The 16272-nt window shown below is 56.6% G+C and overlaps 1 protein-coding gene across 1 annotated transcript in view; it reads left to right on the top strand.

Annotated features, from left to right (window-relative positions):
• The first annotated feature begins 2523 nt into the window (after nt 1-2523).
• ZCCHC24 (zinc finger CCHC-type containing 24) overlaps nt 2524-16272 on the top strand; it is a 62033-nt gene continuing 48284 nt past the window's right edge. Inside the window, exons 1-2 of the mRNA XM_032607514.1 lie at nt 2524-2966; nt 15220-15420. Coding sequence (XP_032463405.1) covers nt 2721-2966; nt 15220-15420 — 447 coding nt within the window. The 5' untranslated portion in view covers nt 2524-2720. The remainder of the gene's footprint in view (nt 2967-15219; nt 15421-16272) is intronic.

Raw genomic sequence — 16272 nt, 5'->3', positions numbered from 1 at the left:
GGCCCAATCAGCTGCTATCCAGGCAAACTGCCTGTCAGTTGCTCAAATTTATTGATCACTAACTGGATACAGAGCCCATGTGTCGAGCAGGTGTGCTGTGGGCAAGGGGAGGGGGAAAAGTACAAAAGCAAAGAAGCCATTCAGGCTTCAATGGGGAGCATAATTTGGCCATCTCTCCATCCAACCATTGACCTAGCAAACATTTTTAGATCATCTGCTATCTATGTACCAGGCCCTGCGTAGGAACTATGGGGCGGGGATAAGGTGAGTTTGGGGTGGAAAGACCAGTGGTCACCAGGTAGGACAAGCAACCTCACAGCATCAAATCACTCTTAAGGACAGGGAACCCCAGACCAGGTGTCAGACTCATAGTCTCAGGCTGAGAACCATGGCAGAAGGGTTTTGTGTGGCTAGCACTCTGGTTCTCCACATGCCCCATCACTACCTGTCTATTGCCTTATACCTAGTGGTACCTGCTTGGGCCCTAAAGCAATTTGAATTTGCAAACCATACTAGGGAAAAATACCACCACTTCAACATAACAGGACTACCCTCATCCAGAAGGAGAGTGGGGGCCAAAGACAGAGAGTTCTGGGCTGGTGCTGGGAGCCTTGGGGTCTCCTCTGGGCTCCCCAACTTCCTGTGCAATTGGAAAATGTCCCCTCTCTGACCAACAATTTTCTCTGTGAAATTTAGGCAAAGTCTAGATCAGTGGTTCCAAATCCTATCCAGCCCCCCACCTTGGAACCTTAAAGATAGTATTGGAGTTCCAGAGATGACCCCAAATGTTTCCAAAAGTAAATGGTTATAACATTTATTCCTAACAAGTGTGTACCTTCTCTTTAAACAAATAGGTTTAAAATATAAAGAGTACTGTAGAGATGTGTCTCGGATGAATAAAAATATTAAGATATGATTGGTGTGTGTGCTATCATTTGTCCTAATAATCACAAATTGTTGGATAGACAAGATCTTTGAAAACCTGATCAAATGAGACAGAAGACAACCCAAGGGGTACTTGCTCGGTGACATGGTTGGAAAGGGTAGCACTTGGTCATCGTTGAAGTCCTTTCAGGTCCAAGCATCCACAGATGTGTGCCGATGCCAGTCGTGGGAGAAATCCTCATGGCGGGGATGGCAGAGAGCTGACCCTTATGGAATATCTTCTGATTACTAAACTCAAACTGGTAAGCTCACAAACATGCCCAGAGGTAGGACAGTGACCCTCCGCATCTTACAGAAGAGGAAACAGGTTTATTCGCAGAGGTCAGGCGCCACGCCAAGGCCACTCATCTGGAAGGTAGCCGAGCACTTGAACGCCAGGGGGAATGGCTCCAGGGCCAGGTTTGAGGTTGGAGAGGCGACTCCGGCCCCCACCGGGCGCCTCGCCGCTAGGTCCCTGGCGCTGGCGCAGTGCAGGTGCCCGAAGACTACCCCAGTCTGAGAGGGTGAAGTCCCCCTGGAACTTCGGGGTGTGTTGGGCGCAGGCGGAGGCTGGGGCGGGGGCTTTCCTCAGGCATACTTGGACTAGCTGGGCCGTCCTGGGGCCGTGAGTGGCAGTCGTCTTCCCCAGATCCCCCAGACCCATCTAGGGTCCTGGCGACCCACAGAAACACCGGGGCGGCCTGGGGCCGGGGGTCCGGGCTGAGGAAAAGGGCGAGAAGTGAGGCGGACCCAGAGCAGAAATAGGAGAAGAGAGAGGGGGAGGGGGAACGAGGGAAGGGGGCGGGGAGTCCTTCCTGGGACAGGAACCCAGGCCCCCCTTGGCTGAGCCGACCTGCAAAGCGATTCTGCAGATGGAAGGAATTAAGTGGGAGGGGGAGGGTCCTTCGATGATAGCACGGAGAGGGAGGGAGATATATGTGTGTGTGTGTGTGTGTGCGCGCGCGCGCGTGTGTCTCTGGGCCTGAGAGGGGAAGGAGAGGGAGACACATCAGACTAGACGAAAGTAGAAAAGATGAGAGGCAGAGACAGAGACAGAGTCGGAGACAGATCCATAGAGAAAGACGACGAAACCGACAGACAGATCATGGACACAGGAGATGTTAGTCTGAGAGAAAGGATAGAGTATGTGGAAGGTAGGAAAATAGGGGAAAAAACAGTGAAAATGAAATAATTGGAAAGGATTTGTAAAGAAAGAGACAGAAGAGAGCTGAGAGCAAGGCGAGACGGGATTGATCAGGCCCGGGCAGCACTGAGCTCCCGTAGGGTGGGGGAGCTAGGTTGGCCGCACGGAGGGGGCGGGGCCTGCTAGGGGGCCGCCCATGGGCGGGCCCGAACCGTGCTACATATGTAGATGAGCTCTCTTTCCCCGTCCATCCCGCCCCCATCACTCTATATTCAATGAGACAGCCAATAGAGAGCGAGAACGGCTCCAGGAGGGGCGGGGCCTCGGAGAACCCCACCCCGGGAGCGGCCGCTGAAGGGGTCAGAATTGAGGCAGATAGCGGTTCGTGGGGCGGGGCGGGCGGATCGGAGGGGGCGGGCCCAAAAGTTTCCTGCCCAACTTTCGCAGCCTCCTTCCTCCGCCCGCGCGCTCTGCGGCTGCAGTTGGGGGGAGGCGGCGGCGGCGGCGGCTGTGGGCTGAGCGCGGGGTGCAGGCGATCACCGTCGGGGCTCGGGCGGCGGCAGTGGGCGCAGGCTCCCCGGTGCCCGCCCCTCCGCTCCGGGGGGGCGCGAGCGGGCGGCCGGGGGGGGGGGGCCGGCACCGTCGCCGCAAAATGAGCCTGCTGTCGGCCATCGACACGAGCGCCGCCTCGGTGTACCAGCCGGCCCAGCTGCTCAACTGGGTCTACCTGTCGCTGCAGGACACGCACCAGGCGAGCGCCTTCGATGCCTTCCGGCCCGAGCCGCCCGCCGGCGCCGCGCCCCCAGAGCTGGCCTTCGGCAAGGGCCGCCCAGAGCAGCTGGGCTCGCCCCTGCACTCCAGCTATCTCAACAGCTTCTTCCAGCTGCAGCGCGGAGAGGTGGGTGCCCCTGCGCGCCCCCGCCCTCAGTCGACCGTGCCGGGCCTTTTCGTATCTGCCCGGCTCTTCCTGGCTTGGCCCAGGCCCGGCTCCGTATTGCCCGGCCCTGCTTGGCTTGGCTTCGCTCAGCTCTGCCAAACTCGCCGCCCGAAGTCCCCGGGGCGCCGGGAGCGCGTCACCTCCCAGCTGAGCCCGGCCCGGAGCTGCTCAGGCGCGGGCGGGGCCCTCCTGCCCTCTCTCCCAGCCCGGGGCGCCCTGCTCCAAGGGGACTGGGGGGGCCCGGCTGGGAGGGTGGGTTCCGGATTCTCTCCAGACAGCCGGGGCGCGGCCTGTGCAGGGAGCCCCTTCCAAGTGTCCTTCCCACGCCCAACCCCATCCCCCTCTCGGCCACCGCTGGCTGGGACGGAGAGTGTGGATTCTGCTCCGAGTTTCCTCTGGAGGGGCCTAAAATCTTTTCTCCTCCGACTTTGGTGGTTCCCGATCCGAAGGGCACCCTGGAGAGCAGTGACTAGCCCGGAGAATTTTTCTTCTCTTCTCACACAGGGACCCCCAGATACATCCTCCAGCCGCTCGCCCTCCCCCAGCCACATAGGAAGTGGTTTTTGAGGGCCTGACCCCACAGACTGCGCTGTCCCCCGCCCTCCCAGCCTGGAAGGAAATGAAAGGGAAATCCTCTTGAGCTCTTGGGAGGGGGGCTAGATAGGGGGAGAGGTTCCAGCTGCCCAGTGCCTTCTCCAGAAACCTGGGCCGGCTGCTGTTGCAAAGTCTGCCTGTTGGGTGGATTCAGTTACAGAATCGGAGGGGCAGTGCATCTTCCCCCAGCTAGATAAATACACAGATTGCCAGGACCTCCCAGCCCCTTTGAGAGGTCTTCAGAGCCTTCCCGAATACCACCCTCTCTGGCTTCAGCTGGACTCCTCCCGGGCCCCACTCCCACTTACTCCTGCCTCATTTGGGAACTGCAGACACCCTTCTGTGGCCTTCACTCACTCTCCTTCTGGCAGCTCTCTCTGCAAAAGTGCAGGGGGAAGGGGCAGGGGAGAGGACACACATGAGGGGCACTTTCCTTCTAGACCTGGGCGCACCAATTAGTTTCGGGAGAGTCAGAATACTTGACAGTTTGTGGGAGAAGGCCTGTGTATACACCAGTGTGCTGGGGATGGAGGTGGGGAAGACAGAGGGTCGCCCTTTCTGGCCCCATAATGTGTTCCCCTCTGCCATTATTGACTAGGGGAGACATGGACATGTAAATCGCTGGCCTGAGGCCTAGAGATGGGCCAATGGCAGGCCAGCAGAGAGAAGGGCTGGTTGACCTGTGTTGGGCTAGTCAGGCATAGCTGGGGGAGATGAGTCTGGAAAGCACTATTTGGTGCCAGGCGAGAGCATTTGTATGCCAGAGCTCTTTGTAAACTGTAAAGCACTCTCTCCACGTGAGGAATTGTTCTTGGCTGGGAATCTTTCTTTCTTGTAAGAGACTTTGCCGCCTCTTCAGGGAATGGCTTCTGTGACCAGGGGCTTTGCAGGACGGTGCCTGGGTCTTGTCAGTTGTTTGTTCTCTTACCAAACATTTGTTGAGCTCTGTGTGGCCCCCTGGGGATTCTGCCAGAGTCTCGCGGGAGCCCCAGATTAGAAGACAGACCCATGTGAAGGATGGGTGGTTTCATGGGGGTCCTGTGGGAGCCCAAAGGCAGGAGGGTGACCACGACTCACAGGTCAAGTGAGAGTCCCCTAATCAGCCTCTACTGGCTTCCCTCTGTTCCCACCCTATGGTGGCTTTGTTCCACCATGTGGCTCTCTGCTAAGATGGCCTGGGAGTTTGGGGCCATCAGGAGTCCCCTGTGAGGGTAGGCTGTTGTGCCTCCTCTTGGAAATTTCTGGCATCCAGGATCCCACCCAAGTCTCAGTGAGACCTGCCTTCTGTCACTTCACTGCTGTTTACCTCGATGTCCTCATGAAGAGGCACATGCCTTTGCTGGGGCCACTGTAGAAGGAGCTGGTAAAGGTTATCTAGAGCAGTGGTGGAAGAAAGTCTCTCACGATCTGACTTTGGAGGAACCCTCATCTCTGTCTGGGCCTCAGTTTACCTATCTGTAAAATGTAGTCTCTGCTCTCCCCCAGGGTGATGTGTATGGGATTTGAGAGCTGTACAGGAGAGGATGTGCCTACAGACAGGCTGGGTTAGGGAGGTAAGAGGGGCTTCCTTGCAGGGGCTGGAGGGCTGGGCCTGTTGACTTCCGGAAGACTCTCTTGGCTTCAGACTCACTCGCTCTCACCCCCCACCCGCTTTGCCTCCTAAACCCTCTTGAAGCCCCAGCTGTGCTCCTGGGGACAGGCCTTTCCTGTGTCCAGGGCTTAGCTGGTGACCTAATATGGCTCCAGAATAGCAACTGGTTGAGAGAACAAGAAAAAATACCCCCCACCTGAATGCCACCAAGGGGCTTGTTGGGCAGGAAGCAAGTCGTGTGTGGGCTGGAGGGGACTCTACGAAGGGACCCAGGGGCCCAGGAGCGTCGCCATTCTGTGCAAAGCCTGGCAGGCCTGGTGGCAGTGCCTGCGGATGTGACTTGCATGCTGACCGCTGACCACAGCCTGTCTGCACCGGTCCCTGTGCCAAGGGCCCACCCCCTCCTGCACCACCCCAGGCTGCTCCCACCACAATAGCAAAACACCATGAATGCAGCTGGGCTTTGGGCGGGGGGAGGTGTGAGGACATGGGGGCACAGAAGCCCATTGTGCCCTGGAACCTCAGCTCTGGAAGCTGAAGATAAGCCAAGGGTTCTGAGTGGAACACTGGCCCTGGGAGCGGAGAGGGAGATGGCAGAGTTCATGGGCAAAGTGCAGGAGCAGACACCAGGATGCGACTTGGATGCTTGTGGGGACTCCTTGGCTTCTCAGTTTGTGGTAAGGCTGCCAGGCCAAAGCACACACAGGTACTCTGCACAGTTTTTTAAAAGGCCTCTGGGTCCAGAAACCGGGCCCTGTGAACCCCTGTTTCGACCCCTGATCTGTGGCAACAACTATATGTCTTTGGAGGGGAACTTGTGAGGCCCTTGGCTGAGCCCTTCCTGTCTCTCTCCAAGTATCCGAGGAAGCCAGATCTTAGAGGGAGTGGGGGGTGGGTGGCATGGGGGGTGGGTCTTCCCTGCCAGGCTCTGTTTGGAATTTAAATTCACAGCAGTGTGGGGACTGTGGGACTCCACCTCCAGAAAAGTAGAGTTACCCCATGTTGAGCATTAGCTCTCAGGAACCTCAGAGGGATGCCGAGAGCCCCTCCCGGGTAGTCCCTCTACCCCCTCAAAGGAGATGTAGCTGTCCCACTCCAGGTCAGATGCTTAAGGCAACTGTTTTCTTTCCCTCTTCCTCCAAGGCCAGAAGTGGCTTGAAGATGTGGCCCTACTGTCAAGTGATACTTTGTGGAGGTTGGGGGAAGGGCTTTGGGGTCAGATACATTTGGGAAGCATAGCATACTGTCCTTCCCTTGGAAACACACCATGCTAACACAGTAAAGGCTCTGAGAAGTCCTGCAGTACAAAACCTGCTAACCTTTCTTCTTCAGCCCAACATTTTGCATACCTATTTGACTGGATTACATTTTTGGCACAGAACACACACCAGTGTTATGAACATCTCCAGGCTCAGAGAATGCTCTGTCAAAGCAGACCTCTTTCTTCAAACCGTAGGAGGCTCTTCCTGGAGCTATTAACCCAGTTGCCCTCCTGGGTCCCAGTACTATCTTCTGTAGCACTGAGGACACCCTCCTCTTTGCAGCTCTGGTCTCATTGGAGATTTGAGAACAGCAGCAAAGGTCTCGTGAGGCTTACCAGACAGGGCTTCAGGCTCCGGCACACACAGGGCTGTTAGAAGCCATAGAGGGGTGACCACAGTGTCCTGCTTTAAAAGGTTCCCAGGTATTAGGGACTGTGCTCTCCCCAGGTGCGGCTGAGCTGAGAGACTGCCTGGAAGTGTAGAACAAAGCCACATATCTGCTCGAGGGTGGGAGTTTGCCTCGCTGGGGCTGAGTGGGCTTCAGGAACTGAAATTTGTTCCCAGCAGCCTTTGTGGTCTGTGTGCGGTGGTGGGGGGCAGCCCCAGGGCCTGGGAGGAATGGCCATTCCAACCCAGCTGGGAGCTTGGGCGGATGCCCAGCTCCCTCTGGCCAGCCCTGGAAAGCTGAGCTCTGAGTCGGGCAAGGGGGACCATCGTTCGAGGGCCTGTTGGCTGAGGTGGTCTGACCCTCCCTCCATCAAATTAAGTTGACTGGGCGGGCCTAGACTCAGAGGGGAGACCACACCTCGTGGACCATCTGAGTCAGGTGGGAGGGAGGAAAGCAGGCAGCATTAGTAATAAGGAATTAGCAGCGGCCGAGAGCCAGGCACTGTCAGCACCAAGAGAAGGGCCCTGTGGAGAAGACGGGCCTTGAGTAGCATCTCTTACTCTTGGTGATGCTTTATCCTTGGCATCTTTTTCTTTGTGGCTCCCATTTTACAGAAGAGAAAACAGGCCTGGCAAGTCACCCAGCAAGACAGTGGCAGAGCTAGATCTAGCAATCTTCTCCATCCCAACTACAATCATCTCTGTGGCTCGTCCAGCTGGTGCAGTTGGCTTTCGCCTGGATCATTCACTGGACGCCAGTGCAGGGCAAGCAGTAACCAGGGTGTTCTGTCAAGCCTCAGTGTCTTGGATGTTTTGTCCCCGATCTCAAACCTTCTGAGGGTGATAGGCCTTGGTCATGGGTTCTGGGTTTCCTGTCATGTCCTTGCTCCAGGATGGGGCTCTGTGGGATGTGAGTCCAATGGTGGCCTGGCTTGGGAGAGGCAAAGGAGATGGACACTGAGCACTTCCTAGCACTCCTGTCTCACAGCATCCACTGTGTGCCACAAACCCATTGTGCAGATGGGGAAACTAAGGCTCTTCAAGAGGAGGAAGATAGAGTTAGGGACATCTCAGGATGCTTGGTCTGTCATATAAGTGTGTATGTGCACATGTGTGTATGTGTATGTGTGTATGGTGGTGATGTATTATCTTTTTATTTATTTATTTGTTTATTTTTGGCTGTGTCAGGTCTTAGTTGCAGCATGCGGGATCTTTTTTTTTTTTTTTTTTTTTGCGGTACGCCGGTCTCTCACCGCTGCGGCCTCTCCCGTTGCGGAGCACAGGCCCGGACGCGCAGGCCCAGTGGCCACGACTCACGGGCTCAGCCGCTCCGCGGCACGCGGGATCTTCCCGGACCGGGGCACAAACCCGTGTCCCCTGCATCGGCAGGCGGATTCCCAGCCACTGCGCCACCAGGGAAGCCCAGCACGCGGGATCTTTTGTTGCAGTGTGCGGGCTCTTCGTTGTGGCCCTCGGGCTTCTCTCTAGTTGTGGCGCACAGGCTTCTCTCTAGTCGTGGTGTGTGGGCTCAGTAGTTGTGGCATGTGTGGGCTTATTTGCCCTGTGGCATGCGGGATCTTAGTTCCCTGACTAGGGATCGAACCCGCGTCCCCTACCTTGGAAGGCAGATTCTTAACCACCGGACCACCAGGGAAGTCCCAGGTGTTGTATGATCTTTATTCTGTCCTTCTCTGGCCATACTGGTCCACTTGAGGTTTCTGAAAACACCAAGCACGCCCATCCCTCTAAGCTTTTGCACTTGCTGTTGCTACTGCTTCTAATGCTATTGACTGTCCCCGTATAACTGACAGATTCCAACTTACTTCTTCATGGCACCAGTGGATGTCTCTTCTCCGAAGGCTTTACCTGGCTGTCGTGGGGAGCACACCTCCCACCAGCTTCCGTGTCCCATGACAGATGAGTGGTACATCCTTCTGGTAAAGCATGTCTTAACAATCGGTATTTCTGTGAAATATGTGTCTGTCTCCATAGCTACATTTCAACACTCTGAGAATAGGAATCCTGTCTTTTTCCACTTCGTAATCACAGCATCCGATGCTTAGTCAGTGCCTGGGACAGACTAGGTGCTCAGTTAACATTCACTAGGTGGATGGGTGGATGGATGACTTGGACTCTCTCCTCCTCTTCCTTCCCCAGACTTGTGACTATTGTGAATGCTTTCCTAGTCTCTTAGCCTCTTGTTTTATCGCACAGAAGAAGTGTTTATGGATTGCTTGATAAATTTTAAAGAGCTGACTTGGGAATCATGAAACCCTATCCCTAGAGATAGGGTCCCAGCAGAAGCTTAGGTGTGCTAACAGCTCTTGGCCTTCTTTGGCTATGGACCTCTTTGAGAATCTGAAAGCAGCTCGAATTCCTCTCCTCAGTGCCATGCACATAGCACACAAGTGCATGCACACGCAGAACTCGCATTTGCATGTAGTTTCAAGGGGATCATGTCAACAGTGGATCCCAAATCCAGGCCCCCTACTGTAGAAGCTGCAAGCCTCAGTGGCACCCCAGGGTGGCTAAATCTTAGGGACCTCTAGTCCTCGAGGTCTTGGATCCATGCTTTCTGCTTTGATGTAGTGAATATATTCTAGAAGCGAGGGGCAGCCTGGTCCCCAGTGCTTATGCTGTAGCTGGGCAGCAGGCACATGGTTGTGAAACGTGAACACCTACCGAGTGAGTGGTGACCTGGGGGGAGCAGGAGGGACTGAGTGGGGATGGGGAGCCTCCCCTGTGTCTGTTCTGCTCTGTCCTGCTGCCACTGTGCTCCTGCATCCCCTGGTCCTTTCTCTCCCCATTTCTCTCTCCCAACTCCCCCTACCAAGAAGAGCACAGCTTGCTTATTTAAATCTGAATCTCCCATCAAGCTCTGGCTGTGTCCAGGGGATTGTGTTTTGTATGCCCTGGGTGAATGGGCCTCTAGGAGGCACTGGTGCCCTTGGGGCTCCGGAGTGGGGGGATTGCCACCTCTGTCACGGTCGACCCTGCCACCTTCTTGGCCCACAGGTCAGCTTTGGACCTTGGAAACAGGAGCAGAGCTGGGGTCTGACTGTGGCTAGGGAAACCCTCGGTCCAGGTGTGGCTTCACTCTCCCATCGGCCAGCTCCAGCCTTGACAATGGCTGTCTCCTTCTGTCCCTGAGCCCAGCCCACATCCGCCCCTGCTTGTGTGTATAGGATGTGTTTGTGTTTGACCCTGCGGGCCGGAGCCCCATTTAGACCCCAGCGGGTAGAAGAAGTGCAGGTCTCTTTGGAGAAGGGGTAGACTCATTTGTGAGATGAATGGTTTCTTGTCCCAAAGAGAGGAGTGTGGGTGTGTATGTGTGTGCATGTGTGTGTGCGTGTGTCTGTGTGTGTGTGTATGGGGGTGGCTTTTGGGGATAAGAAAGCATTTGTTCAGCTGATGAAAGAGCCCCCACAGAGCTGAGACTAGGACCAGAGAATTCCTCCTCCAGGGCCGTCTCAGGCCCAGGGGCAGCAGGACTCAGCATTTGCTTTGGACAGACCTCCTTGGACGCTGCCCACTGCCACTGCCATGACCTTCCCTGCCGGGCTGCTCCCGCCTTTGCCTGCTGTCCCTCTTCTTTTCTTGCACCCATCGCTTCTCCCTCTGGTCTGCTCTCGGAAGCTTCTGCCCACCTGTCCTAACTCCTGCCTCCCCCCTCCCACTGTGCCCTGTTTCTGTCCTGGGGGGGCGGCCAAGGGGGAGCACATCTTGTCAGGTTGAGTCAGCCCTGGAAATCTCCACTTGTGTATCCCAAACCCCTCAACAGAACCACCAACCCCGGGCCCCAAGCCCCTCAAGCAGCCCAGAGAAGCTGGTGTCTCATCTTGCCAGGGCTGAGGGGCTTCTGTGCCAAGGAGGATGGTCCACGCCAGGTGTTTTACTCTGGGTCCCCTTCCTGTAGGGGAAGCCAAGCCTTGGAGGCCATTCGGGGGCTGAAATACAACAGGCCAACAGATCTGGGTGTGACTCTCCTCTCAGCCACATGCTGGCTGTGTTTCCTTGGGCAAGTTACACAGCCTCGCTGAGCCTCAGTTTCCAGTTCTATAAAATAGGACCAATAATGCCCATCCAGAGTGTTCTTGTCAGGGATGAGACTAAGAAAGGGAAGGGATCCAGTCAAGTATCTAACACAAGTAGGATGAGAATCAACTGTAGTATCTTCCCATCTAACTTTCTCCAACAGCCAAGCCAGAACCTTGGAGGAGTTCCAGCAATGGACAGGAATCTGATGCTTTGTTCCCCACATGTGGCATAAGGATCCCACGCTTCCTACTAGCTGCTGGGGTCGCTGACCCAGGGAGGAAGGAGGGGCGGTTTCTTCCCCCAGGCTGGTGATTTGGGCCCAGATAACCCAGAGCCACACACTGGTGGGGCTGCCCACAACCACTGCCCAGAGCAGCTACATCTGAGGTGAAATCACCCTCAGCCTTAGACCGTGGGAACTCAGAGACCCTGGCCTAAATCCTTCAAGGTGTTGGAGCATCCATACCCTCATCTGTCAAGTGGAGCTCCCTTCCCGCCTGTGATTATTGCACACAGGACAGTCATGGGCGTAGGGGACACCAGAAACAGTCTGGTCTCTGGGGCGACGGAGGGTTGCAGAATCTTTGCCTTGGGGGATGTCCAGCCTTGTGGAGAGAGGAGGAGGTATCACCGTGTAAAGAGGTTAGAGAGAGACATCAGAGCCCCTTCAGGCAAGGGCAGGGGAGTCACAGGGTGGTCCCCACCCCAGCCTACAGCACAGGGCTGTGGCCGGGAGGTCAGGAGGCCCCTGGAGGGGGCTGGGGACTCTGTGGCCAGTGGGGCCTCAGTAGCACCTGAACCTGTGCTTTTCACACCGTCCCTTGGCGCCCAGGCCTGAGAAAGAAGAAGGGGTGGGTTCAAGGCCACACCACTAGAGTTAGAGCCGTGGCCAAGAGCCCGGTCCTGCAGGGGTTTGGACCCAGAGTGGGCATCCCAGGGGTGGACAGCAAGTGCAGGCCTGGAGGGAAAAGAGTGGTTGCTGGTGGGACAGTAAGGGGAGCAGCTTCGTTGTTGCAGAGTTAGGGGCTGACTGATGAAGGGGAGCCCTGCCCGGCCTTGCCCTCCAGCTACAGATGGCAGGACTTGGGAGAGGTGGTGACCTCGTGGATAAAGTGCCTTCTGTGGACCAGGCTCTGGGGGCATCTTTCAGTACCTGGAATCTGGACCTTGAAGAAGCAGGCTGGCAGAGATCATCAAGTTTGCACTCCTCCCCTGGTCCATGTTACATTTTACACGTGGGAAACCCAAAAGGCCAGGGCCCCGGCTCCACAGACAGAGGGAGGGAGCTCTGTGTGTCCTGGCCTCTGCTCTGGCCAGTCCCCACAGGCCGTGGAAATGTCCGAGAGACCAACTTGCCTTTCACCTCCATGGCCCGAGCTCCTTGGAGCTTCGGAGAGGAAACAGCTTGCTGCCCCACCTGCCCGTCCAGCCGGCCGGCAAGCAGGACTCCTGGCCCTTAGGCCTGGCTGTGTGCTCTGGTCTGTGCCCCCGGGCCTCGCTGGGCCTCAGTTTCTCCATTGTAACTTGAGAGTGAGGTTGGGTCAGTTGACTGTTCCGCCTTTCGTCCTTTCGTGGTGTCGTCTTGAACGGTGGCGGGGGGGAGGGAGCTGGAGCGCCCGTGAGGCCCAGGCCGGAGCACACTGGTCGGCGATGAGGGGAGCTCTGGCCTCGCTTCTCTGACCCGCAGCTGCCTGTGTGACCCTCCTGAGGGGCAAAGCTGTGCCCCATCTGAGGCTATGGGGGGGATGTCAAGCTGCTGGGGAGAGGACAGCCTGCTCGGAGGCCTCTGGCTGCCCAGGGATACCCACGGGGCCACCGTGGGCAGGGTGTGTGGCCACAAGATGGGGGAGAGGTTTTTTCAGGGTGTAATTAGTTCTCTTCTGGCTCCCACCAAACTTCCCCTTCCTCTTGACAAGTTGCTGCTGAAACAGCCCTGATCCCTGTGGACTTGCTTCAATCTTACCCAGAAAAAAGAAAAGAAAAGAGAAAAAAAATAAGAGGGTTGTTATTTGTGAAGTTGCATTTCCCAGCCGTGAGGGTGAGTCACACCCTTTGGAGCTTCAAGTTTCTTGTTTGGATGAACTTTTCTCTGGGAGGCTGGGGCGATACTGCCCTCCCCCAGACCAGTTCTGGTGGGGAGAGGTCGAGAGACAAGCTAAGGAGAGACCTTGATAGCTGGAAAGTCCAGGTGCTCCTAAGGCCAGGTAGGGCTGGACAGGTTGTACCTGAGCTGCCCCAGGGGAGCTTTAAAATGCAGACTTGGGCTTCGGGGAGTTAGTGTTTAACAGGGACAGAGTTTCAGTTTGGAATAAAGAAAAATTTCTGGAGACGGGTTCTGGTGACGGTTGTGCGATAAAGTGTGTGAATGTACTTAGTGCCACTGAGCTGCACACTTAAAAATTGTTAAAAGGGTAGGTTTTATGTAATGTATATTTTACTGCAGTGAAACAATGCAGTAGATTTTGGGTCCTCATTCCTAGGTGGCTGCTTTGGTAGGTCTGAGGTGGGGCCCAGAAAACTGTATTTGTTAAAAGTGTCCCAGGCCATTCAATACAAGGTTGGACACACTCATCTAATCTGTAGAATGGGCACAGTGGCTCATAGGGCTGTGGTGAGCGTCAGCTATCTTAACACGTGTAAAGTTTCCAGCACCAGGGACATTAAAGTGCTCAGTATATGTTACTATTATCATCTAATCCCACTTCCTTTGGGACCTTCCCCACATCCTTTAAGGTTGTCCAGTCTTGGCTCGCATACCTCCAGGGATGGGGGACCCTCTGCCTTTCAGGATGGACCATCTGGGGCTCTCTACGAGCTGGAGAGTTGCCCTGAGACTTGATGCAGGTTTGTGTGGGATCTTTCACAGTAGTCCTGGGCAGTGGTAGAGCAGAAATGGTCATTAGGACCCTTTGAGTTCAATGCCCAGTCACTGCAAACTGACTGTGTGTTGGGCCTGGCTGCCCTGGATGTGGTGTCTCTGTCTTTCCTTCCAGATCCCAGGCTGTGGTCTAAACCTACATGGGAGAGAACAGAGGCCCAGAGAGGGAAAGGGCTGGCCCAGGGTCACATAGCAGGGTGTCCAGGGAGCCAAGAAGAGTGAGGGCTGTGTCCTCTAGGGAGGAGTGCCAGACCCCCCAGAGGCGTACATGTGTGAGGGGTGGGATCTGTCCTGGTTGGACGAGGGGTGTCTGATCCCCTGGGGCCAGCTCTCAGCTCACCTCCCTGCCTTCCCACACTGAGGGGACACAGAAAGCACCGTCCCTACCCTGGGCTCCTTCTGCCCCATCTTTGTAAGGGAGCCTGAGGCAACTTCCTCTCTGTGGCTCTCCTCCCCTGTGAGCCTGGGGACCCCCAAGAACAAGGCTGTGTTGTCTCTCCAACAAGTCTCCCCAAGGTCTGTAGTTCACTGCTGGGGTTCTTGGGCACCTTAGCTGGGGCCAGGTGTGCCCAAGCCCCGTGCCCAGGTATGTCATCAGCCTCCTGGGGAAGCTGCCTCTTTCCAGCCTTGGCCTGGCCCCAGGAGAGGGGCCCACGGCCATTCCCTGCCAGCCTCACCGCAGGCCCCACCTTTGCTAAATTCCAGTGTGCCCGGCCGCCCAGAGCCCGTGACTCCTATAAATAGAAGCTGTATACACCAGGAGGGGGCCTGGGCCGCGTCTACTTTGAAGCCAGGCAAGACATCTGGTTCCTGTCAACTGGAGGTGGGAGAGGTGAGAGAGGTGGGCCACTTCCTCCCCGGGCTTCCAGAGAGCTGGCCGGGGCCGGGACGAGGGCTCCCCGGAACACAGTGTGCACAGGCCTGGGGCTGCAGGAGACCAGGCAAAATGCTGCACTTCAGTCTCCTCTTCTGTACTATGGAAACAATGCTGCGAGCTGATGTCTCAAGTCACCCCACTAGGACGTGGCAGAGCCCCGGCTCTAACAGGTTGCTTTGTGCCGTACGTCTTACCCCTGGCAGTGTGTAGAGAGCTATGATCATTGTCATCACCATCCCCATATACTGAGTGCTTCCTCAGGGCCCGGCAGGAAATAAGGGGCTTTACACTCTTGGCCTCATGTTAGCCTCATAGAAACCCTTGGAGGTAGCGATCGTTATTCCCATTTACCGGATGGGGCCACTGAGGCCCCGAGTGGCTAACTGGCTTGTCCTTGGATGCGCAACTAGAGGTAGGACTTGAATGCAGCCTCCAGGAAGCTGGAGCCCTCAGGCGGCTGAAGGGTCACTATGAATTGGTGTGTGTGCGTGTGCGTGTGTGTGTACGGGCCTGTGGAGGTTCCCAGGAGGCCACAGCGCCGTAAGTGGCCAGGCCTCCAGAGCCCTCACGGCCTCTGTCCCCTGCAGGCGCTGAGCAGCAGCGTGTACAAGAGCGCCTCGCCCTACGGCTCCCTCAACAACATCGCCGACGGCCTCAGCTCCCTCACCGAGCACTTCTCCGAGCTGACCCTCACCTCTGAGACCCGCAAGCCCAGCAAGCGGCCCCCGCCCAACTACCTGTGCCACCTGTGCTTCAACAAAGGACACTACATCAAGGACTGCCCCCAGGTAAGGCAGCCCGGCCCCGGTGGGGCTCAGGGCCCCTGCTGACCTGTGGGCCCTGTGTCCCCCCAGGGCCCCTTCAGCGAGCGCCTGGCCCCGTGGCTGCTGGTCGCCACCTTTTTGTCCCCTCTGGTTTTTCTGAGGCAGGCTGGCTGGTATGGACGGGACAGAGCCCCCAGCTTGGTGCTGCACTGGCCGGTCAGCAATCTGGGTGGGGGACCCCAGAATGAGGTTCTGGGCCTTCGAGTCCCCCCAGTCATCCTGCCGAGGTGGGTCCTGTTACCGTGGGGCAGGAGGGGGCCAGCAGCATCTTCACAGCTCTCCCGAGAGCCCGCCGCCTCCCGCTCACAGGGAAGGAATGTGGGCTCTGGGCCAGGGATCCAGATGTGCGCCCCCCTCCCCCAGGCCCCCGCCTCTGCCTCCTCTGCAGCCTGCTCCCGTGAGGGGGAGGGGGCACCCTGCCCGAGCCCTGTGTCCCCGGGATAGGTCTAGGTGAAGGCCTCGGGCACCGTGGGCTGGGTGTCGCTCCCTTGGGGTGGGAAGGGGGTTGGGAGACCGAGGCTTCAGGAGCAGCCCCGTCTCTCACCCGGTGCTTTGCCACGACAGGGTGGGGGTCCGGGGGGCAGACCCCACTCACCAGGCGACCCTGACTCTCTGACCGACATGGCTTTGGAATCCTGGGGAGAGAGAGGTTAAGAGTTGTGTTAAACACCATACGAGATTATCAGTGATTTTTTTCTCCCTATTGTTTTTTCATACTTTCCACTGTTTTTAGAACGTGGTACTACTTTTATTTTGTACGTGTAATGGAAATGGAATCCTGGAAACTCAGAAAATCCGTGTAGTCTTGCCCTCCAG

The sequence above is a fragment of the Phocoena sinus genome, chromosome 16 (assembly GCF_008692025.1).
Source record: "Phocoena sinus isolate mPhoSin1 chromosome 16, mPhoSin1.pri, whole genome shotgun sequence".
Lineage (NCBI taxonomy): Eukaryota > Metazoa > Chordata > Mammalia > Artiodactyla > Phocoenidae > Phocoena > Phocoena sinus.
The sequence above is the reverse complement of the archived record's forward strand: the minus strand, read 5'-3'. Positions and strand labels throughout refer to the sequence as shown.